At 47.6% G+C, this 23,199-nt stretch overlaps 3 protein-coding genes and 1 long non-coding RNA gene across 10 annotated transcripts in view; 2 read left to right on the forward strand and 2 right to left on the reverse strand.

Annotated features, from left to right (window-relative positions):
• Positions 1-1,689, reverse strand: part of FANCM (Fanconi anemia complementation group M) — a 61,259-nt gene extending 59,570 nt beyond the window's left edge. For all 4 annotated transcript variants that reach the window (XM_021403041.1, XM_021403042.1, XM_021403043.1 and 1 more), the window contains exons 1-2: positions 1,196-1,689; positions 377-549 (exon numbers count right to left, since the gene is read on the reverse strand). In XM_021403041.1, coding sequence (XP_021258716.1) covers positions 377-549; positions 1,196-1,652 — 630 coding nt within the window. In that variant the 5' untranslated portion in view covers positions 1,653-1,689. The remainder of the gene's footprint in view (positions 1-376; positions 550-1,195) is intronic.
• Positions 1,698-5,756, forward strand: FKBP3 (FK506 binding protein 3). The gene is made up of 7 exons (XM_021403070.1): positions 1,698-1,858; positions 1,930-2,031; positions 2,105-2,218; positions 2,374-2,509; positions 3,374-3,441; positions 4,575-4,672; positions 5,535-5,756. Exons 1-7 carry the CDS (start codon positions 1,748-1,750, stop codon positions 5,587-5,589), a joined length of 684 nt encoding a protein of 227 aa, XP_021258745.1. The 5' UTR covers positions 1,698-1,747; the 3' UTR covers positions 5,590-5,756.
• PRPF39 (pre-mRNA processing factor 39) overlaps positions 6,225-23,199 on the reverse strand; it is an 18,028-nt gene continuing 1,053 nt past the window's right edge. Inside the window, exons 2-14 of one of the 4 annotated variants that reach the window (XM_021403048.1) lie at positions 20,112-20,477; positions 19,066-19,191; positions 18,307-18,425; positions 17,873-18,040; positions 16,105-16,270; positions 15,628-15,735; positions 13,087-13,251; positions 12,648-12,774; positions 12,287-12,555; positions 11,527-11,711; positions 10,014-10,088; positions 9,289-9,409; positions 6,225-7,809 (exon numbers count right to left, since the gene is read on the reverse strand). In XM_021403048.1, coding sequence (XP_021258723.1) covers positions 7,756-7,809; positions 9,289-9,409; positions 10,014-10,088; positions 11,527-11,711; positions 12,287-12,555; positions 12,648-12,774; positions 13,087-13,251; positions 15,628-15,735; positions 16,105-16,270; positions 17,873-18,040; positions 18,307-18,425; positions 19,066-19,191; positions 20,112-20,471 — 2,043 coding nt within the window. In that variant the 5' untranslated portion in view covers positions 20,472-20,477 and the 3' untranslated portion in view covers positions 6,225-7,755. Of the gene's footprint in view, positions 7,810-9,288; positions 9,410-10,013; positions 10,089-11,526; positions 11,712-12,286; positions 12,556-12,647; positions 12,775-13,086; positions 13,252-15,627; positions 15,736-16,104; positions 16,271-17,872; positions 18,041-18,306; positions 18,426-18,552; positions 19,192-20,111; positions 20,478-23,199 lie in introns of those variants that run through there. The other 3 variants (XM_021403049.1, XM_021403051.1, XM_021403050.1) reach the window with 3 other exon arrangements.
• On the forward strand, positions 21,264-23,179 carry LOC110401686. Its single transcript, XR_002440532.1, has 3 exons — positions 21,264-21,565; positions 21,651-21,840; positions 22,676-23,179. It is a non-coding gene; the product is annotated as an uncharacterized LOC110401686 (long non-coding RNA).

Raw genomic sequence — 23,199 nt, forward strand, 5'->3', positions numbered from 1 at the left:
ACGGGACAAACTCTTTGCTAATAAGACAAAATCCTGGTTTGAACGAATAATTTTGAGCTCATTATGCTAAAGAACCTGCATTACAAAGAAGTCTCCACTTTTTTTTCCCTGAACTCCCTCCATCTCAGCTCTATTCAAGGACAGCAAAGCAGCACCAAGGAATCGCCTTATCAAGTCTTAATACAAGTTATACTCAAAAACAACGTACCGATCGTACAGAGCACCGACAAATGTGTACAAACCAACAAACAAAGCAAAGGACCTACAAGAAAATCTCTCCATAGCAACTGCAAACTGCTGTGGAGGACAGAAGAGATTTTGGTGAGGTTCTTCTGTCACTGTGAACCAAGCGCAGGGTTCGGGTTTGCCGCGTTACCTGGCAGTAGGCATGGTTCCCCAGGGCCTTGTGGGCTTCGTCAACAACCAAACATTTAATTTCCACAGCAGGACACGTTCCTCGGCTGAGATCGTTCACCATTATCTGCGGCGTCAGGAAGAAGACCCTCCTGGTGGCCCACAGCTCCTTGCGGCTCAGCGCCTGCGTTCCCCCTGGAAAACAAAGAACCTGGAGGGTTGGAAAAGACAGAATCCCAGAACCTCTGGGGTTGGAAGGGAGCTCTAGAGCTCCCCACGTCAAAGCAGTTCCCAACGCAGCTGCACACAGAGCGTGCAGGCGGGTTTGGATCTGTGCATGGAAGGAGACTCCCCCACCTCTCTGGGCTCAGGGCCAGGGCTCTGCCACCCTCACACACTGGAGTTCTTCCTTATGTCCATGCAGAACTGCCTGGGCTCCAGTCTGTGCCCGGTGCCCCTTGTCCTGGCGCTGGGCACCACAAAACAGAGCCCGGCCCCATCCCTGTGACTCCCGTTCTTTTGGATTTTTACAATCACCGCTCAGAGCCCCTCAGCTTTCTCTCCTCCAGGCCCCCTCCACCTCCGCACGCTCCTCGGGGCTCTCTGCAGCAATTCCCGGAGCTGGGGAGCCCCGCACTGCGCGCAGCGCTGCAGCTGTGCCCCCCCAGGGCGGAGCAGAGCGAGCAGCTCCTCCGTGCCCTGTGGGCCACACACTAGACCTTCCCCCCTTCCTCTTCCCCTTCCCCTCCCCTCCCCGCCCCCCGGCTCCTCTCAGCCACGAGCCGGTCCCGGGCCTCCCCTCCTCCTCACTGGGCCCCGGCTCCCGCCGCGCCGCCCGTACCCGTCATCTCGGCCATGTCCCGCCCGGGGATGCCCATGACCTGAGCGCACGCCTCCATCTGCTGCGCCACCAGCGCTTTGGTGGGGGCGAGGAAGACCACTTTGCCGGAGGGGAACCAGCGGTAGAAATTGTACATGACGACGGCGGCCACGAAGGTCTTGCCCAGCCCGGTGGGCAGGCACAGCAGCGTGTTGGCGAGCAGCGCGGCGCGGGCCATGCGCAGCTGGTAGGCGCGCTCGGGCCGGTTGGTCGGGTAGATCCACAGCGCCCCCGCCGCCGCGCAGAAGCCTCCGGAGCCCGGTTCGGGGCCCGGGTTCGGGTCCAGCTCCGCGGCGGCGGCCGCCAGCAGCTCGTCGTCGTCGTCGTCGTCGCCGTCCGCATCCCGGCCGGCCCGGAGCGCGGGGCCCGCGGCCCGCCTCCACGCCTCGGGTAGAGTGCGCTGCCGCCCGCCGCTCATCCCGCGTCCGCGCCCATCGCTCCACAGCACGCGCGGGGCGGGGGGGGGCGGGCGCTGCGCTGCGGAGGAGGAGGAGGAGCAGTGAGGGCGGGAAGATGGCGGCGGCCGCGGCGCCCGCGCAGCCCTGGAGCGCGGAGGAGCTGCGGAGCGAGGCGCTGCCCAAGAAGGACATCATCAAGTTCCTGCAGGAGCACGCGGCGCAGGCGGTACGGCGCGGCACGGCCCCCGGACCCGGCCCCCGACCCCCACCCCCCGCTCAGCTCCTCTCTCCCCGCAGTTCCTGGCCGAGCACCGGCTGCTGGGGCAGGTGAAGAACGTGGCCAAGACGGCCAACAAGGAGCAGCTGATCGCGGCCTACACGCAGCTCTTCCACACGCAGGTGCGGAGCGGGGCCGGGCGCGGGGCGGGCGGCGGCGGCGGCGGGCGGGGGGTGACGGCACCGCGGCTCTCAGCGCTTTAAGGGCACGGACGGCGCCGAGCGGGCGGCGGAGAAGGCGAAGCCCGGGAAGGCGGAGGGAGAGAAGGAGAAGGAGAAAGCGGCGAAGGCCGAGGAGCCCGCGGAGGAGGTCGGTGTGGCCGCGGTGGGGGGTGGGAGCCGTGCTGGGCCGTGCCCGCGCCGCTGGTGTTTCCCGCAGCGTGCAGCGCCGCACGCGGTGCCGACACCAGGGGGTGGGGGCGGGGTGGGGCGGTCTTCTCCAACCTGAACGGTTCGTGCGAGCAGGGCCCGCCGAAGTACACCAAATCCATCCTCAAGAAGGGCGACAAAACCAACTTCCCGAAGAAAGGGGACACCGTGCACTGCTGGTACACCGGGAAGCTGCAGGACGGAACCGTCTTCGACACCAACGTTCAGACGAGTAAGGCTGTGCGCGCCGGGTGTCCGCCTCGGTTCCGCTTCGAGGTGGAAGGCATTGGCCGCGCTCACGGAGCAGCGCTGGGCTGCGGGGGAGGCCGGGCGTTATTCTGGGGCTGCCCGCTGCAATGTGACACGGCTGCTTCCTGCCGGGCCTCGTGTCACCTGCAGCCACACACAGCACGGCGGCCGCTTCGGAGCGAGGACGGCGAGCTTTCCTATCCACGGAACAGGGCGGCGTAGTTAGCTTCTCTAATTAGGCACTAATTGGCGTGCTTCTGTAAGAAAACCTTAACGCTGGAGCAGCAGAGGTCTGAAGCAGCCTCCTGTGGCATGCCAGCTGCAGAGACATGCTGATAATCTCAGAGTCACAGAATGGTGGGGTTGGAAAGGACCTTTAAAGACCATCTGGTTCCAAGCCCCAGCCTGTGACCCTGTGGTTGGCGGATTCAGGTGCATGACACTGAAGGGCCAGGAGCTCTTCCAGCAGTGGTGCCCAGCACTGTGAGGAGCTCGGACGCTGCCACTGGTTCACTGCTTGCTTTAAAGCATTTCTGCAGCATTCAAAGCAGAGTCGGATCACTCCTGGCTCTGTTGTTTCCGTAGCGGATTTATGATGTGCTGTCAAATCCAGTAGTTCAGAAATGACTCTTAGGTTCAGTGGGTCAGTATGTGAAAGATATGTGTCAGCATGCAACCTGATTTATGTTTAATGATGTTTCCAGTGCACAGCACTGAGTTTCCTCCTAAAAATCTGATAGTCTGCTAGAGGTAATACGATGAGAACAGATATTTATATAAAGCACGATCTTAACAGCAATTCCAGGTCATGTTCCGTGTGTCACGTGAATATAAAAATGTCTTTCAGGTTCAAAGAAGAAGAAAGCAGCCAAGCCTTTAAGCTTCAAAGTCGGTGTAGGAAAAGTTATCAGAGGCGTAAGTAAAACTCACTAACGATTCCCTCAGCATCCAAAGAGTTTTCAGTCTTCAGCATGTATGGCTGCGATGCAGACTTGGAGCTGTTGTTCCTTGTGAAAAGGGGAGAGCTCTGCCACCAGCAGGACGTGGCATTTCTTCATTCTGCATGCATCCATCCAGCTGCAGCGTCGTTGCTAAGCGGTGTGGGGGAGGCAGAGCCCCTTGCTGTCTGCACAGCGCTGCTCCACGGGAGGTGATGGGGTTCCCAGGGCTCAGCTGCCGCGGCGCTGTGTGCTCTGTGGGCCAGAAGATTGGGTTTTGTCAGCAGCTCTTTTCTCTTTGCCTCAGTGCTGCTTTGCGGATCGTTCAGTTCATGCGTCAACTCGGAACGCTGTGCTGAGCCTCCAAATTCCGGCTGCTGGCGTGTAGTGAGTTGCAGTTCGGATGCTGTGACTCCTCTGCGGGATCCAGCACCGACTGCTGTAGTGGTGGAGGTAGAATCCATATAGAATTCATATGAATGGATCCACTACGTGTACACTGCGTAGATCTGGTCATACTCATGACCTTCCCTGCGGCTGCTCTGCAGGAATGCGGCCTTGGTGGCTGGAACTGGGAAGGGGAAGCAGCCTTGGGCACGTGGCCAACACTGCAGAAGTCTCCTGGGTTTTCTTTAGTCACTGGGCCTGATGCTCCTGTGTTGTGTGGGGGCCAGATCGGGTCCTCAAGCGGGTACAGGCCGTGAGGAGCAGCTGGTGGCTTGAGCACCGTATCTGCATCACAACCATCACCAGCTTTGGGCAGTGCAGGGCAGAGTCTCCAAGAGGGACAAGCACTGATGTGAAGTTAATATCTAAGAGTCAGCCTTCACTAATCCATGGGCAGGACAGGGAGGAAAACAAGAGGTGGAGATGGAGAAGACAAAACCTCTCGGCACTGTGCGTGCAGTGTTCAGCTCTGAAATGTGTCCTGAGGCCGTGGGTAGTTCTGTGGAACATGCATGTTTACACGCATGGGTAAAATGCTGGAACAAATGGTGTGGTATCAAACAGGTCTTGGCAGAAACGAGCTGAGAAGCAGATCAAGTGCACTTCTCTTGATGGTGGTGCTTTAAGACTTGTGTTGTTTTTTTTGTGTTGTTCTGTTTTTAGTGGGATGAAGCTCTCTTAACTATGAGTAAAGGAGAGAAGGCTCAGCTGGAAATCGAACCTGAGTGGGCGTACGGCAAGAAAGGGCAGCCAGATGCTAAGTATCCTTTCACAATCCATTTCTCACTGCTATTTTAAGTACCTTGGAAATGCTGCTTGGCAGGAAGATGTGCTTTACAGACAGGGGCACAGTGGCAGAGTGTTCACTTGCTGCACAGAGCAGGCTCAGAGCACCAAAGGACATTATAAATAAGTGTCACGAAGCGATGGATCCAACTGCCTGCTTGTTTGGAAGAAAGCCCCCTGTCCACATTGCTGCATTCCAGCATGCAGCAAAGATAACTCGGTGTTGTTTTCTACCTTTTTTTTTCCTCCAGCTCCTTCCAAATGCTTACCCTGCAGCACTGAGATAACAACCAGTGTAGCTGAGAGAAGTGTCTGCTGCTGCTGTACAAGCTGTTGGAGCTTGTCAAGAAGCAGCTCTGGATACAGCTGCGATCACAGCTGAATGAGTGGTCCTGCTTGTTTTCTTACCAACCCTTCCTGCTGCTTATCAGGAGGAAGGGATTATTCTCTCGTTTTAACCTCACGTGCTGGTAGTCTGAAGTGTTGTCTAAGCAAATGTCCTTCCCCCAGCAGTGTATAATGAAATCGGTTTGACCACACGTAGAGACAACAGTCAGGCAGCAAAGGTAAAACTCAGCTCTTCAGATGAAGAGGAATGGGAATTATGAAAGCATGTTTGGGTAACAGCTTGTCTGCAGACCTGGGACTGAATGTCTCATGACCACTGGCGTTAAGCAGCAGCTGCGGTTCCGTGCTAAAGCCAGGATGTTAACACAGGCCAGTGAAATGTGAAACGGACACGGAGGAGCAGGAGAACAGGTGCTAAATCATTTCTGTGAGCTCGATGAGCTAACGAACCGTGGTGGTCTTTTAAGCTTCCTTAACTCGTGCCAACAGAATTCCACCAAATGCCAAACTTTTCTTTGAAGTGGAATTGGTGGATATCGAGTGAAATGAAGATTCTTCTTTGCTGCTGGGAATGCATTCTGACAGCTGCAGTTCTGCTCTCGTAACTTCAGGATATAACTACAACTGTGGCCTTGTATTGAAATCAAATCTGCTCCCCCCAACTGCTGTACAGTAACATACCACTAAAGAAAACGCTGTTTATACATGCAACTGTTCTCTTGTGTCTGCTTACATTGCCACTTCTCTTACTACAGGGGAGGGAAAATGCACACATCTCCAGGAACTGTAGAAAGAGCCCCATCCTGAACTGCCATGACTTCATTATCCCTTCAGTACTGACCTGTAACTGAAATGTATTTATTTCAGTTCTGAGCTCGAGTCTCCAGCACCACATTTCTCTCTCAGCTTTATCACAGCACAGCTGCTACACTTTACAGCAGCGCTCAGCCAGCAGCATTAGTTATAGGTGTGTCACTGCTTCCTTTCTAAAAGAGATGGGAAATGTCTCCTTTAAATGCATTTTAAACTGGTAGGTGTGATGCCAGCCCCTTCCTAGAAGAACTACACCCGCCTCAAGTTTGAGGTGTTTCTGTATCGTAACTACAGAACTTGACTTTTTTTTTGAGCAAAACTGAATTCATTCTCGGTGTGAATGAGGAAATCCAAGAAAGCTCCAAGAACTGCTGAATTCCTTGCTTTTATTACGAAAATGAGAATGATCACTTTGATCAAAATGAAAAAAGTTTGCTCACATTGTGTACATGAAAAACTCTAGATACAAAAATCATCCCAAACACAGTTTGTGCTTCTTAAAAAAAGAATGCAACATCATTTTGCACTGCATTTTAATTTTTGACACCCCCCCCCCCCCCACATGGAATAGAAAATACATGTCACAGCTTTCAAAGGCTGCCACCTCAATCCGAAGAGTTTCAGCCATGACCCTATAACAAAGTAATCTGGGATTTGCTCACTGGGGCATAGAAAAGGATTGCACAATGGAAACGGGCAAAGTTTTGGTTGGGAAGGAGAGCAGAACAGGTCAAAGAGCTGCTCGTCTCCCGGAGCAGCTGCTGGGGCTAGGAGACATCCAAACTGCTTCTTTAAAACCAACAGAAAGGTTTACTGATTAGATCCATGGCATTGTATTGGCCTTATGGGGCAGGATGTTGCTTGTGGGGCTGCAGGGGTTACGCCCAGTGCCACTTCCATCCAGCACGGAGTCAGCAAGCTACACTAGCTGTGCTGCTGTGAGCGTGTATTGAAGAAAGGCTTAAACACCACTGCACAGCAGCTGTGCGAGGTGGGGGGGGGGGGAATGGGAGAGACAAAGCAGGTAACATGCCCCTGCTGCCTGCAGGGACCAGGCAGAGCCGGAGGCTGTGCTCCACGGCTGCTGCAGCCCGGGGAGAGCGGCCCAGCCTGGTACAGGAGGTCGGGCAGGAGCTGCAGCCCAGAGGACATCCAGCTGGATCAGTGCCTGCACCCGTGGGGGAGGAGCTCTGGAAGGCAAAGCCAAGGGAAGGACCCACCCCTGGGGCAGGGAAGAGCGCGAGGAAGGAGGAGTAGCAGAGAAAGAAGTACTAGGGCCTGACCACAAACCCCGCTCCCACCCCGTGGCGCTTCGTGGGGGAGAAGATAGAAGAACTGAGACAGACGTTGAGCCTGGGAAGAAGGGGAGCAGGGGCAAAGCGTTCTCAGTTTGCTTTTAGTTCTTACTGCCCTACTCTGTTATGAATTCGTCTTCCACACGCTGAGTCTGTTTTGCCCATGGTGGTAACGGGTGAGCAAGCTCCCTGTCCTTCCCTCAACACACTGAGGTGTTGGGTTTATTTCAGATCATACTTTCCTCCATGGGGCCTGCTGAGGAGAGAGAATGCGGGAACAGCTTGGTGGGCAGCCAGAGCAGGTCAGCCCTCTGCAGGGATCATGACGAGACTGAACAAAATGCTTCAGATAGCTCCATAAGTTAGTGCAGGGAATTTTAAAAAAAAAATGCATTTATGGTAAACTAGAATTGTACAGAGATACCATTTATCAGTTACCAGCACACAATTCTTGCTTCACACATACCCTGTGAACATCAGCTCATTTTACATGCAAAAGACCAAAAAGCAGGTATTACAACAGTTCTTTCACAACCCTAATTTAGAAAAATATATTTTACTCTTTGTTGATACTGCACAGTGAACTTCACTCGCTCTTCTGATCAAGTTGAAGGAGAATAATACTGTCCATAATTCCATGCGTTCTGGTAATTGTACTAGGAAAAAAAAAAAAGCACACGTGATAAATAAGGCAGAATACCTTGCTCCTTTTAGGACAGCTGATACGTTATCATTCCAGAAAGGCACACGGAACTTCAGCACTTTGTCATTTCAGCTGCTCTGAACCCACCAGCCCCTGTGGCTGCACAGGTGTGCCATGTGCTCCGTGCCACATCCATGAGATCTGTACCTCAGCACCTTCTGCTTGGAGCTTTGCATGCATCCTGCACCTCAGTCTGACACAAAGGGTGGAACAACTGCGGTGCTCCTCGGCAGGGCCAGGCCTGTCAACTCTGAACCACTTTACAAGAGCAGCTTGCAGTCAGCTGGGCTACAGAAGTAAAACTGGAGTGCCACTGAGTTGCAAGCAGTAGTCAGCACAAGGCAGATACTGTTGCCTGGGATGTTTTTGTCTGTATGAACAAATGCACCCATCCCCTCAGAGAGCGCTTCTGTCTGCTGCTCTCCACGTATTTTGAAACATAAAAAAAAAATAAAATCACTGAGGGATGGAGTTACCACTTCAGCAAAGGCACAAAGACCTTCACCAAGGAAGGGTACAAGCCTGCTCCTCCCATGGCTCTGACTGAGGAAGGGGGCTCTCCCCTGGCCCAGCACTGACTGCTTTCCTCACACTGGCTGACACACCTTTCCCCACCTGACCTTGGAGTGAACATTTGTCCTTAATGTGGACAATTCCAGAACAAGTTACACAGCTGCCTGTGTACCTGCAAACACTGCTCTTACCAGCATGGTGGGCTCCTTACAGCCTAAATACCAGTTTTCATTCCACTGCTTAAGCAAACATTTCAGCTGGCCCCTCTACTACTCAGAACAAACAAGGCTATGCATTCCAAGCCCACAGCATGTGATGCACATCCCAACTGACAAGTACCAGCATTATCCACCTTCAGTATTCATCTCATACAGAAAAGGCAAGTTTCAACGCTCTTTGTAATCCTCCCCTTGACCAAGCCAGGACACAAAGTGACCTGTTAGTGTAGAAGCAAGCAGAGCATGTGCTGCAGGCTGCTGCTGCTGCCACAGGCCCAGCAAGGAGAGGAAACTAAGCTTACTAACTTACCCTGTGTCCCTACAGGGGACAAAATGAAATGCAGTGTGAGAACGGCCTCTGATCTTGCATGCATTAGGTACTAGTGCAGGAGAATGCATACTGAGACAATACAGGAAATACTGGTTGGAAAAATTAATGATGAAAACTCTTACTAGTTGCTGCTGTGCTTCCCTTTAGCTAATGAGCTAGCCAAACTGTTATCTCGCCCCACACTAAAGAGAAATATTTTACACTTATGTAATAGGACAAAGAGCAAGCAACAAAAGCAAGGTAAGATTTTAGTCCAACCTTTCCTTAACAACTGATGCTTGGCCACAGGCAAAGAGAAGGCCCCAGGAAAACAAGTTTGCATATATCCAGAACGTGCACGAGAGAAGGAATAACCAAAGCACACGCTCACCTGATACCAGGCGTTATAGTTGTATGCTGCCTGATTGACCTGCATGTCTCCATCCATCATCTGTGCCGATGCCATGGTTTGCTCATCTGTGAGCATTTTCTTCTCATCTGGCTCCTCCGATCTGCAAAGTTAGGACACGCTTGTAAATGGTATCCTACATGTTGCAAACGAGGGAGGAATGCTGTGACAGGCAAGAGTAAGCAGCATTTTCAAATTCAGCTTCCTGTTTAAATGGGGTAATGCTGCAAGGTTTTGAGGACAGCGATAAATGCTGCTTCAGAACAACAGCCTGCTTTGTAAATTCTACTGGTGCTCCAGCTGAGCCATCAACACCGTGCTTTACTTAGAGCTTTTCTTATTTTTACCAGTATTCTTTAGTTTTACTGGAAAATAACCTTCAATCACTTACCACACGAAATCTCTTCTCCCATTATTTAAACCCATAGTTCAGCCCTCGGGTACACTTTTAAGTGATTAAGAAGCGATTTTGTTCTTGCTGACAGTCAGTTTTAAGACAAATATATTTATTTCAGAGACTAACAAAAAAAAAAACCCAACCCCAAACAAAAAAACCAACCCCAAACCCACCAGCTTCAGAGGCTGCTCCCTGAACAACTTCTACAGCTTTCACATCCCTTGTATCAGATGACATTTCAGGGTAGCACACGTTCCTGCTACCAGTGCTGCACCATCTATCGAGTTAGTTTAGACGTCAGGCTACCTACCCATTCTCTGCTCTCCTCTTTAAAGTATCCTGCTCCTTCAGAAGTGCTTGGTGTTCATCGTACGCATCCAAAAGCCTGAAGAAAAATAAGAAGTGCTTTGCTCACTGCTTCCATGAGAACATTTTAAACGCAAGCAATCGTTTTAAAATGTCTACTTCAAAACGTAGAAATACTGAAATATTCTAACTCAGTCATCTAAAACAGAGATTGAAAAGCCAAGAAAAAAATAAAAAAGGGAATTCCACATCTTAATTTGAAGGGAGATTCCGTAACGCCCAGAAATGTTAGCTGAGAAATTCCCAACTTGCTGCACTTCTCGCCCTCCCTGCGGTTCTTTTACAAATGAACTTCACACAGGTTTCCCAAACGTGCTCGTGACACAGCTGCTCCTGCCAGCAATGGCCTTCCGTCACCTTGGAGCTGATGCTATCCACGCTGCACTGATATTTAGGAATTGACATTTATTAAATACTGGAACTGAGTATTACGCAGAATGAAAACAAGTCCAGCAGCACCTACAGGCTTTTCTCCAACAGTATGGAAAGAACAGGGTTATTTACTGCAGCCCAAGAGAGCTGTGTCACTGGTGCTCTATGCACGAGTATGCAATGTCACGTGCTCTATGCAAGTGTACTGCTGACTGAAAGCCTAAGTTCCTTTCCCTGATTCAAATTCAAATGACTAGCTAAATATCACTTCACCTGATGCGTGCTGCAGTTTACAAAGTATCAAATGAAAAACGCTTATTCTCTCAATATTGCTCTTAGGAAAAGTGTTTCTTGCACTTATTCTTTCTTCTAGTGTTATTTGGGAGCTTAAAACCTTGGTGTATTTCAGATCTCAAAGTTGCAGTGCCCAGCAGCCAGGCGAGTTGCAATGTTCAGAGACAACAGAAGTTGAGGGCAGCTATTGCTACAAACATACAAAGCAGAAAAACCAACTCCTGCTTTGTCTTGCCAAGTTAATTAGCTGCAAAATGCAAATACAAACAAGAACTTATTTTACAATAGAGAATCAAGAGAAATGAAGCTTATCTAGTATTTAAGTAAAAGCTGCACTCCTATGTGATTCCCCCACATAAGTGTACAGCATTGTTAATGCTTCTGAATGCAGGGGAGGGAAAAAAAAACCAACAGTGCAGGTTTGGAAACTCAAGCAGCAGCTCACAGGGCACAGCAATACACATTATAGCCATGCCACAAAACATTCCCCTTGGGAAGAATCCTCCTTTGTAAAACTTGGGAAAAGAAAACCACAGCAGGAGGTTACGGGTGGTAAGAGTTCACCCTCTGAGGCCTTCTGAGCTATTTCAGAAAAAAAAAAGGGGATAATTTTCTGGGAAGAGATTCCTACTTCAACACTGGACTTCCTTCTGGAGCTCTAGCTACTTTTCCAAACTGAATTGTCGAGGAAATCAACAGCCCCATGGGTGCACTCAGCCAGCCCCTGCCCTGCTACTTTTACAGGCTCTCTTTGTGAGCTTCATTTGGCCACGGCACAGGCTGTATCTTACTTGTTTACATCAGAACCAAAATCTTCAAGGAATTCCACTTTTCGCTGCGAAAACGTAACCCTCATTTTTATAGACAACGAGCCATTAACAGCTTTATCAAAACAGCTCAAAATGTTCTCTTCATTCTGTGTGAGATCACCACAGTACTCCATTTCAAGCAAGTTGAGATACAGTTTGGTATTCTCCTGTACAAAAATAAAAAAAGAAAGAACATCAGAACACGTCGACTTGCTGTATGAGGTGTTTAACACTGAACGTGCATCTACTGAATACATTCCAGTAAATGTGCATCACAAGTAGATGGCAGAACAGTCAATACAAACGTTTTGTTTCCATACTGGTCATTTCTGATCCAGTTTGATGCACAAACGGATCGAAGTGATCCAACACCACAGAAACAGGGGGAGCACAGAGCTAACAAAAGGGCTGGAGCAGTTCCACAAAGCAATCCAAGGATAATGCCTGTGTGACCAGTTTGGTTTGCCCCGAGATGGGAACACGTCCACAACGTTTGCCATTCCCAAAAGGAAGAACGGAGCAAACTGTGCTTCCCATTAAAGACAGTTACAATTGCAAACTTCCAGAGTTGAGAACTGCAAATATGGCAACATCAGTTTAGAGGGACTGGTGTCTCCATGCGGTAATGAAACATCACATACAGTTACAGTACCTGTCATCATTGTTGCCATATTTTAAGTGGGGAAAAAAAAACAACACCAGTTTGTTTTTGGTTTTAGTACAGCAAAGAAAGAACACATACTTTGTCGATTTCTATGGCATCTGACAGCACTTTTCTTGCCTTTGGAAGATTTTTCTGCACTTTGAAGAGGTGCCGAGCTAATTTGATGGCATAAAACGACGATTCACTAACTGACTTGGCGTTCCTAACAGCTTCTTCAAGCAGGCGCTCAGCTTCTTCCATGTTCCCATGCCTGCGCTCTAAGCTCACTCTTCGCAAGCGAACCATTGCTAGGCCTAGAATACACTCCTCAAAGGTTTTCAAGATTCTTCTCGCCTCATCGATGTTGCCTAAAACACCAGGGAAGACGCTTTAAAATATGACACTTCCAACAGCTTCCTTCAATAGAATCCCTCCCGGGAGAAGTTAACTTTGCTCTTACCCTGCTGTTCCTCAAAGGCAGCCCACAGCATGTGAACCATCGGTTTCTTAGGAAGGTGTATTGTGCAAGCCCTGCTGTAGACATGCCTCACTCCTTCAATACTATGATTCTCCATGTATTTGGCATACTATAGTTGAAAACAGAGCAGAGATTGAATAATTTTACAGCTTACATTTGTCTTCAAGTACAGGACAGAAGGATAAAATTCTTTTGTTTAAACCCATTCAGCACCTTTATTGAACCACTAGACTAGTTTCTGTAAGGAAGGACGTAGAGAGGCAACGAAGTTGGCATATGCAGCAGTCAAATCTGGTTGCAAGCAGACCATCTCCTAATGCAACAGATATAGTTATATATGAACAACGTTCGACAAGAGTACAAAAGGTTAGTCACTAGATCAGTGTATGCCATGGGATCGGTGGCAAACCACTTCCCTTACCTTAATCCAGAAGTCCTCATAGAGGGCACATGAAATAACACATCTTTCAAAGAGGACCACAACTCGTTCATGCGTCCCATTTTCTATCTCAAATTCTAAGTACTCTTTCCAGTTTTTGAGCTGCGCTTTCTCCAGAGGTTTCACATGAAAGTAAGGTCTCTTTATCTGCAGGAATCACAGGATGCAAGGTAGGACTAACAGCAACACAATCAAGCCGGTTAAACAATAACCACACACCAATCAAGCATTTTAAATTAGCAGGACTTCAGAATGGTACCTTATTATCTATGCAAGAAAGACAAGTGGGGTGATCCCACTTCACTGAGAAACATTGTTGATAGCTGCATTTTAGCTACAACTTAGATTACCCAGAAAGCTCTCTGAGTGCAAATGTTTACAGAATTGGAAAAAGAAAGTGACGAACACAGTTACTACCTTGCAAAGCTTCCATTACAATGTAACAGTGGCATTATCAGCAACAATTCCTGTGCACAAACATACTGTCCAAAAAACATGCTGTCCAAACACTTATCGCTATACTAACGAACATCCTACAAGACAAGTTCAAAATTCAGCTGAGAATCGTGGCAAGGAAAGACAGCCTTGATTTGAATTCCATATCAAATATTTAAATTAAGCTAATTATTCCATAAGTAGCTAGGCCAGGTCGGCTGGGGCCCTGGGCAGCCTGACCCAGTGGCTGGCAGCACTGCCCAGGGCAGGGGGCTGGAACCAGATGATCCCTAAGGTCCCTTCCAATCTATGCCATCCCGATCTGTGACTGCATTGTCACTGCTGCCAAGAGCAGCTGGGCTCCACAGAGTTCAGCACAGAAAATATAAATATTGCTCTGAACTAAGCGTAGCAAAGCATCCTTCCAGAGATGGCTTTTTCCTTCTCCTCGCATTTAATTTTACTTGATTCTTTCTTTCCCATACTGCAGTTCCACCTCAGTATCCATCCATTCATTCAGGTTTTGAAAGAACTGATCACAGCTAAGGAGGAACATTGAATTCCTCAAGGCCACTCAAAACTTAAAGCCCACCATCTCTCAGCGATCCTTACCGAATTCTACTATGAAGCTCAGTAATTCGTTGTCTTGATAAATTCACAGATACATTGTTGCTGCTGAAAATTAAAAGTAATGCAGGTCTACCAGGCCTCTATCACTTATCTGACATCTGCTGCACATCTACCTCATCTCTGTTGTAAAGACACGTTTAACTTCACATTTTACACACTTTATAGATTCACTGTGTTAGTGTCTATAGAGCAGACGCTCTCCTGGTAGAGCAGGTAGATTCTAGCCAGGACTAGTACAGAATAACATGATTCCAAGACATTTTCCACGGCATGTCCATACGCTGAGCATTCCTGAAGCTTCAGAAACCTGTAGCTAAACCTGAGCCCATAACAGCCATGCTCACAACCATGCTGCACCACCCATCAGCACACCTGAGCCTCAGTTCCTCTCAGCACACTCTCTCTATCCTTTGCTTCCTTCCAGGAAGACGCCTGGTACAAGAGAGATCCTGCAACTGGTATCAGCACTTCATGGAGCAGTGTTCATTCCCTGGAGCTGACTACCTGCTAGGATGGGCTACTGCACCACAGCTTTGAGTTCCCTTGGCTTACAAAGCACCTTGCCTACTCTAACAAAGCACAACAAGGAACACAGTTAACAGATCTGAGATCATGTAGGCCATGAAAGAATCTCTGAACATTCCACTCACAATTCTTGGACACAGTGTACTCTTTGTTCTCCTCTTCCATCTACCGTCCTTTCAATGTTGCAACACAGTACCATGCTCACCAGAGAAATACCAAGAATTGAAAACCTCAGGCTACTCCGTCAAAAGGAATCAAACTTAATTCTACACTGAAAATGTTTTCTATCTGCTGTGATCAAATTCTTAGTTTAGCTAACTACTTTTAACATGTTATACATGGGAGCAGCATGCTAACTGTGGTTACTTCTGGAAAACAAAAGCTAACAGATTTTAGATGCAAGAATATAATAGAAATCTGTGTTTGCCAGTGTATTTTTTTTTTCCTTTTAGAACATGCCTTCCTTTTAAATTAATGAAAGGAAGAAGACAGTCATTCCAATTATTGTGTAACACTCTGGATGCACAAAGTAAGAGTGAATTACAGAACCACACAACTGCAGAGCTTGGAAGGGACCTCTGAGGATCATCAAGTCCAACACCCCGTCAAGCAGGCTCCCTGCAGCAGGCTGCAGCACTGCAGCATTACAGAACTGCAGAGCACTCAGTATGTACAGTTAAAGGCTGCTGAGTAAAACAGTGTTATGCTATCTAGCCTCTTTCCAAATAGTTTAAAGGCTTTTACAACCTCAGATGACAGAGCTGACCTTACAAGCCACTTTTAAGGAGAAGAATGGCAGAAAAGTGAAGCTGGATCTTTAGTCAAAGTCCCACACGTTTCAATTTTAAGGCCCAACTGTTACTCAAACTCCTAATTCCCAACCTTATGTTCAGAACTCTCACGTGCTGCCTTACAAAGAAAAAACAAACTTACCCCTTCTTCAAATGTCCACCTCTTACTGACTTCGTGTTCATTGTGATTGAACATTTCCTGATGAATCTCAATGATTCTGTGCCTCATGTTCTCTATTTCAGTGATCAGCTAAAACACAATTGTTCAGAAATGTAACACAAGGAGACGCCGCATCAGCTCTGTAAATGCACTTTATGACAACAGCACTACGCATAAATCAAAAGTAGCACAGATGCATTAAACGCTGCACAAAACAGCTTGGGGAAGGGAGGAGTATTACCCCGATGATGCCTTGGTTCTTAGTGCAACCCAACTAAAGGTTTTCTACGTGAAGTTTTGGTCTTATCTTAAAGATGAGCTCCATTTCTTTGACACCTACGGAAGTGCTGTTAGAGCATGCTCTACAGACAAAAGCTGTCTGTCTACAGCATGAGGCAAGGAGCAGTGATATGCAAGAGTAAGGGAAGAAATCCCGATGGCAACTCTCTGCATATGTACCTTGGCAGGGTCAGTTATATCTTCGGTACCCGAGGGCAGGTCGTCGCCAGCCGACGCGTCCCCCCCTGCATGGCCATTCACAGATGCCAGCTCTCTGCGCAGCTGAATGAACTGCTCAGAAGTCAGGAGGTCTCGAGGCAAGTTGTTCTGGACATGGTCTTTAAACCTGAAAACAGTTAAGAAACACGTCAGCACGAATTTGACGTTTTATGTTTTCATACTCTGCACAATCAGAACACAATAAATCCTAGTCGGGTTCTAACTCACTTTATTATTAGAACACCACTAAGCACGCAACTTCTGAAAATGTATGCACTGAACAAACCTCCCACCTTACCTCAGATGTTCAGAAGTTTCACGTTTCAGTGAAAAATGAAATAATTATGAACTTAAATAATGAAAACAGACCACTGAGATCTGCAGAAATGACAAGGAAGACTAGTGTGTAATTTAACTAGGGCTTCTGGTTCCCTCTTAATCTTTCCATACTAATGTAGGGCTCAACTATCTATAACTTAGCTAAGCATTTCTATTTGTGCTTAAACAAAATGATGACCCCAAGCTGTGTGACGCAATTGATACTGCAGAAGGAAGGGATGCCACCCAGAAGGACCATGACCAACCCAAAAGTTGGGCCCATGTGAACCCAATGAGGATCAACAAAGCAAAGCGCAAGGTTTTACTCTTGGGCTGGGGTAATCCCAGGTCTGTGTACAGACTGGGAGAAGAACTCCACGAGACCAGCCCAGATGAGGAGGACTTAGAGTCCCTAATAGATGAAAAACGTAACATGAGCCAGCAGTGTGTGCTTGCAGCCCGGAATGGTATCCTGGGCTCCATCAGAAGAGGGGTGGCCAGCAGGGACAGGGAGGGGATTGCCCCTCTCTACTCTGCCCTCATGAGGCCCCATCTGCAGTACTGCATCCAGGTCTGGGCCCCTAACACAGGAAAGACGTGGAGCTGCTGGAGAGGGTCCAGAGGAGGGCCACCAAGATGAGCAGAGGGCCGGAGCCCCTCCCCTGTGAAGACAGGCTGAGGGAGGTGGGCTTGTTCAGCCTGGAGAAGAGAAGGCTGCGAGGAGACATCATTGCAGCCATCCAGTATTTAGAAGGGGATTATAAACGGGATGGAAATCAACTTTTTACATGGGCAGACAGTGATAGGACAAAGGGGAATGATTTTATACTAAAGGAAGAGAGATTTAGATTAGATGTTGGGGAAGTTTTCACTGAGATGATGGTGCAGTGCTGGCACAGGCTGCCCAGAGAGGCTGTGGGTGCCCCATCCCCGGAGGTGTTCAAGGCCAGGCTGGATGGGCCCTGGGCAATCTGATCTAGTACTTGACCTAGTGGCTGGCAACGCTGCCCGTGGCAGGAGGGCTGGAACTTGATGATCCCCGAGGTCCCTTCCAACACAAGCCATTCTGTGATTCTATGAAAGTATTTTGCCACAAGTAAGCACTGCATGAGGTATTAAGCTTTAAAGAGGTCTCATTCTACAAGAGCTTTCATTCTATGATTCTGTTTTTTCAAAGACTGACATTTCCTCAGCCTTCCTTTAATCCACAGAAGAATTAGAGACTTAATCTAAAACCATATTTCTAAAATGTGCACCAGTACTTAAAAATGCCCAGTCAAAATGTATAAATAGAATAAAACAAAACTATTTCAAGCTGTTGTTCCTAGTGAGCATTTTCACACATAAAGAAGTAGGTTTGCACGTGCTGAAGAAATTCACAGCATTAGCTACATCTTTGTTTTCTCTTTACCTTTGGAAGTGATGACTGTAGAGTTGTGTTGGAATTCCAAGGATACGATCATATATGGATGTAACTTCCCTCAGGTTTCCCTGCTCATCCTCCCAGTTTATATACATTTCCCACAGTCTGTCAGAACGGAAATCTGTCCCAGCAGCTAAGACTGCATGTTCATAGGCTCTGAAAAATAATTTAGTTGTTTCTGGATGCAGTGACAGAGAAAAGTTGAAAGATAAGAGTCCTCATTTACTTGCAATCACACTTAAATCGCTTAGTTAAAACTTATCATCGTATCTTCTAGTTTTCAGTTGCAAGATCTCTAGAAACAGAGAAGGTTCCCACTTACACTTCCTCCTCCAGCCCCTCAGCTAAACCACATTCATCTGATTGCACGACACAACTACACGCACGTCCTTCTTGTACCACTGACTTTGCTTTCAACTTACCCTCGAATAGTACTGTTAGCTTCAGGATCATCAGGGTCCAAGGTGTCTTTTAAGAAGTTTATATAATGTATCCAAAGATCAACACTAAGAGGAATTGCCTGAAGCCCTCTGCGATAAACCTATGAAGAGAACATGAACTGTACTTCAAATACTTAATGGCGTCCTAATAGAGAGGCAACACTGTGTTATCCGGTGAACCTTAGAAATACTAATTACTGGAATTTTGTTTAAATAATCTACCATTACCATTCGGGTGGAGGTTGGATAGAACATGGCAATGTTCTGATCTCCACGTGCAGAGTCTTGATCTTCAAAGCGCAGCGGTCCCTGCATTCTGACCAGGTTGTGTGGGCAGGCTTTGGGGTATAGACCATAGGGCACAGACCCATTAGATCATCATTGACAGCGTCTGACCAAAAATGCAATAAGATGTAGCAATCGTGACCAGCAAACCAACTATATTGTTTTGAAAATGAGTAATAAATGTAAGTGAGAGAAAAGCCCTGCCCTACTTGTTAAGCTGCAGTGTAATACAGAGGCTTGCACTGCAAAGCTTGACAAACTGTAGAGGTTTAACGCACCTGCCAACAAAGAGAGAAAACATTAGCTACAAATGCCACAGAAGTGACAAGTGCAAACAAAATCCCTATAAACCTGACCATACATGGCAGGTTCTGGCAGCCAAATGACTTGTGGTAGGTCAGTCATTATTTGGCTAACAGGATCAATGGCAATAGCTTTGTCCAGCTACCTACGTACCTCATCGGATTGCTTGATGTTGTCATGTCGCTTTTCCAGGTCTGCGTACTTCTTCCAGTACCCATAGCAATATGGATAGTGCGTGAAAAACTTGTCAAATGCTTTCCTGGCAGCTGGTAGGTGGTTCTGCAAAGAAGTACACAACAAAAGCTAACAGATCACTTCCAACACAACGTTTGAAGAACAAAACAAGCAGCTCGCTGGTATCTTGTCCTGGGATCGTGCTGCAATCAGACCAAAGATACACCTAATGCAGTAAGTCCTCTCCAAAGACTGACCAAGAGAAGTCTAAGAACAGGACAAACGTACAAGAAAGCTTCCTCAGAAACCTTCCCTGGCCACAAAATTTGCAGTTCAGAGGCCTCCTTAGACAGAACCATTTTGACATTACAGCCATGCACAATTTTTGTGTGTGTGTGTGAATTTACACAGGCTCAACAGGCAACAAGATAAACTTCTGTTTTCACATATTCTGCTGCAAGAAGTCCCACAGGTTAGCTACCTCTCGTGAGAAAAGACATTCGTCCTTGTTTGTTGCAGTGCATGAGACTAAGAAGGACCCAACTAACACGTGGCAGGTTACACACAGCTGAGAAGGTGTCACAGAAGTCAAGCACAATCAACATAGTTTTAAGTAATGCTGAATACATCCAAGTGCAGAGCATTCGAAAAGCTAGCAAGAATTTTGTTTACGCCATAGCTGATTATTTACTACCAAAAACTAAGTGCAAAGAGCCATCTCCAGTAATGCACAAGTTTTAGCAGATATTTTCACCTTTAGAAGCTGGAACAATGTTCTTGCAAGAGTACAAAACCAAATACATTATTCATGTTTTCAAATTAGTTATTGTTTCAATATCATCTTTAAAAATAGCTCTTCTTATTTTATGACCTATGCTGATAACACTGACAACGACAACCACCTTAAAATAGTGCACACGAAAGCCTGATGTACAGATCTGACTTGTTACTGGAACATCTGTGGGTTAGTTTGGTTTTGCTTGGTTATTTCTGGAAGACCAAGGAAGAAGGGGGCCCATACTAACCTCTTGCTCTACGTACTGTAGTAGATAGACCCATCCTGTGAAATCCTGGGGATTGTCCTCTACTACTTTCCAGAACTTGTCAAAATCCGGAGGGAAGCCAGCCTCAATATCTGTCGTCTGTAAACTTCCAATATTTGGAATTTCACCCTCTTCCTGTGTGTTGTCTTCGTTCAAGTCAGGGGAACTATCAGGTGATTGTTCCATCTCAGTTACACTCATAATTTCTGTGCTGAAGTCCATATGCTGCTCTTCTGTTGCTGTTTCAGCGCCATTGCCAGTGCTGTCATTGCTTATAGCCGTCGCCGCTGCTGTCTTCTCCTCCTCTGTATTATCTGAGTTCTGCATAGTTGAGTTTTCCATGCTGTCCTACAGAAATAAAGATTAAATATTTAAGCAGTGAAGATTCAAGTGTAACTCGGCTGTGAAATACCAGCCCGTGTAGTCATTAATTCAGCTACAGTACTTCAGGAAGTGGCGGTAAGAGCCGTCAGTGCTCCTACTTAAAGGGAGGGGGCGGGGGAACCACTTCTTCCAAGCAGATATTACTGACATCAGAAAGCTGCCCGCTGCCTCTAGCTGCTGCAAAGCGTACGTGGGTCAAGCTACAAATAAAGAGCTGTACGTGTACAGATTCATCCATTCTGTTACCTTGAAAGCAATGAATTCACGTTGGTCTCTCTCTGGTTCCAATGAGAGAGTGTGGAAGGTTCAGAAAAGCCTAAAAAGCTCAGAAAAACACCGTGACTTTACCTCAACAACCTGAGGATGGTTTCTTTTTTAACTACAACCAGGAGCCTGAACAGATCCTTCCTCGATCAGACTGAGGAAGGTATCACTTGAGCCCGGTGTTTCCTGATTCTCAACTGCTCAGGAGTCTCCGCAGTGCTCCTTGTGCTCCTGTCTGTCACTGCAAACCTTCACCAGCTTCAGCTGCTTCTCTCAGCCCCGTTCACAATCTAAAAGTGGCAGCATCAGTCACGCACTTTAACATGCAGGTACAAAGTCATCGTGCTTTTTCCAAACAATTATCAAAAGTAGCTATCAAGGTATAAAAGTGAGCAAATGCAGTTTTCCTACATGAGTCTGGCGGCAGTTTATACCAAGTAAAGAAATTCATTACGATTTATTCATTAAAATAGAGTTCTCCTACTCGGTACAGATCAGCATCTTCCTGGCAAAACGGATCTGCGTGTTTTGGTTCCAGGAGAAAAACAATGCTGGTAACACAGCGACGTTCCTAGCTGTTGCTAAGCAGTGCTGCACAGAGCCAAGGCCCTTCCAGCACCGCAGCGAGCAGTGCTGGGGGAACCCAAGTCGCTGGAAGGAGATGGAATCTGGACAGCTGGCTTAAACTGGCCCAAGGGGTATTCCATAACGTGCCATCACGTGGAAGGAGAGTTTTGAGGGAGGTGAGAGCTCATCACTCCCTTCCACTCGCTGGGGGCCATCAGCTGGTGAGTGGCAAGCAACTGCTCACACATCACTTACTGCACGTGTTTATGTACATACAGTCGTAACTATTATGCTTTTTCTTTATAGTTTTCTCTCAACCCACGGGTTCTGCTTTGTCTTTTTTTCCCCACTGGGAGAGGAGGGGAGTGGGCAAACAGCGTGGTGCCTAGCCATGCACTGGGTTAAAGCACAGCACTGTGCTAAGGGTACCCTCACCGCCTGTCCGAAGCGGCCCAGACGATAACCTCACAGCAAACAACTACCAGCAACAGACTCGGTGAGTATCAGTGACATCTCCGTGTACCACTGGCTCACAACCGACGTGTAAGCAGCTCCTTGCGTGCAGTCACTCGCGCTCACACAAAACCCAGGCGGCTGCCGCTTCCTCCTGCCCCTCAGGACAGACTCCGGCTGCCTCCCACTCCTCACTTTGATCCTGCTGCCAAATGCTGCCCTGCCCTGCCCTCCTCCAGCCCCTGCCAAGCTCTGCAGGCCACCAGGGTGGGAGCCACCCAGCCGGGCTCTCTCAGCTCAAGCCACATCCCAGCAACCAACCGATCCCGGGTAATGTAATATCCACGCAGAGAATGATGGCTCCTCACTGGGAACGTATTTTGGAAGAAAGGTGTAGTTCAAGCATTTAGATAAGGCCATCATCCTCAAACACACCATCACTTCTCTCTTTTGGGTTCTCCTTACAGAGGAAGACGATAAACTATTTAGAAAAAAAAAAAAAAAGTCCCACCCCCACTTCTTATCTCCAGAATTCTTAAGCCACCAATAACAGAATGGAAAAAAAACTTGGCAAAGTGCTTGTCCCCTATCTCCATTGCCTGAGCTAACAGCTGATGTTTGCTAACAGCTCAGCAAGCCAGGTGACTCTGAAGTAGTTCTAAAAGGTTCACGTGGGTCTACTTTGTAAGTTTTCTAACAGCTGCTTAAAAAAAGGAATTACTTCAATTCTCTACTGCATACGTCACCTGGCAATCATATAAACACCATTTCTTTTCTTTATGGAAATCTACTCGTAAGTGTGCATCTTTACATGACAACTGAAATCGAACAGCCATGCCCTGACCACACTGAGTGCTTTGCTGCCCTTCTTCTCCCAGCACAGGATGCCTTGTGCAGGACACGCAGTCTGCCCTTGCTGGGAACCAGTTCTTCCCCACATCCCAGGCTGCTCTAGAAAGGGAGCATCCAAACTCAGCTTCTTCGGAGAGCGCTGGAGATGTCTTCAATAAAAAATGAAATTTATTCTTAAAATCATTAAGTTGAACATTTAAATAAGCGAAGCAGCCTCACTACGCCTTTACCAGGGCAATGGATAGGCCAGATGTGCAGCAGTTAAGAAAAGCTGCCATCACCATTCGGAGCTTACCTCTGTAAGGCTTACGGAACAGGGAGGGGGCTGTGCAAGCAGCAGTCCCAATGTTTAGTAGCAGTAATAATACTTGAAAGGATGCTTACAGCTCTAGGATGTGAGAAGACCAACAGAGTTGTTCTTACACACGCAGCAGTTTTATGATCTAAACTTCTCCTGAGACACGATGGACGTTCCACCACTTCCGTATTTCAACTTAAAACTCCTCCAAACCCAGGAAAACTCCTTCCAAAGAAGGAAAAAAAAAGGAGA

The sequence above is a fragment of the Numida meleagris genome, chromosome 6 (assembly GCF_002078875.1).
Source record: "Numida meleagris isolate 19003 breed g44 Domestic line chromosome 6, NumMel1.0, whole genome shotgun sequence".
In the NCBI taxonomy this organism is placed as follows: domain Eukaryota; kingdom Metazoa; phylum Chordata; class Aves; order Galliformes; family Numididae; genus Numida; species Numida meleagris.

What these genes read in the sequence shown, in the direction of transcription:
- FKBP3 (XM_021403070.1), top strand. Translation starts at nt 1,748, where the DNA reads ATGGCGGCGGCCGCGGCGCCCGCGCAGCCCTGGAGCGCGGAGGAGCTG. An exon ending in CGACACCAACGTTCAGACGA is followed by an intron (nt 2,510 to 3,373) that starts GTAAGGCTGTGC and finishes AATGTCTTTCAG; the next exon opens with GTTCAAAGAAGAAGAAAGCA. An exon ending in AAAGGGCAGCCAGATGCTAA is followed by an intron (nt 4,673 to 5,534) that starts GTATCCTTTCAC and finishes TCGTGCCAACAG; the next exon opens with AATTCCACCAAATGCCAAAC.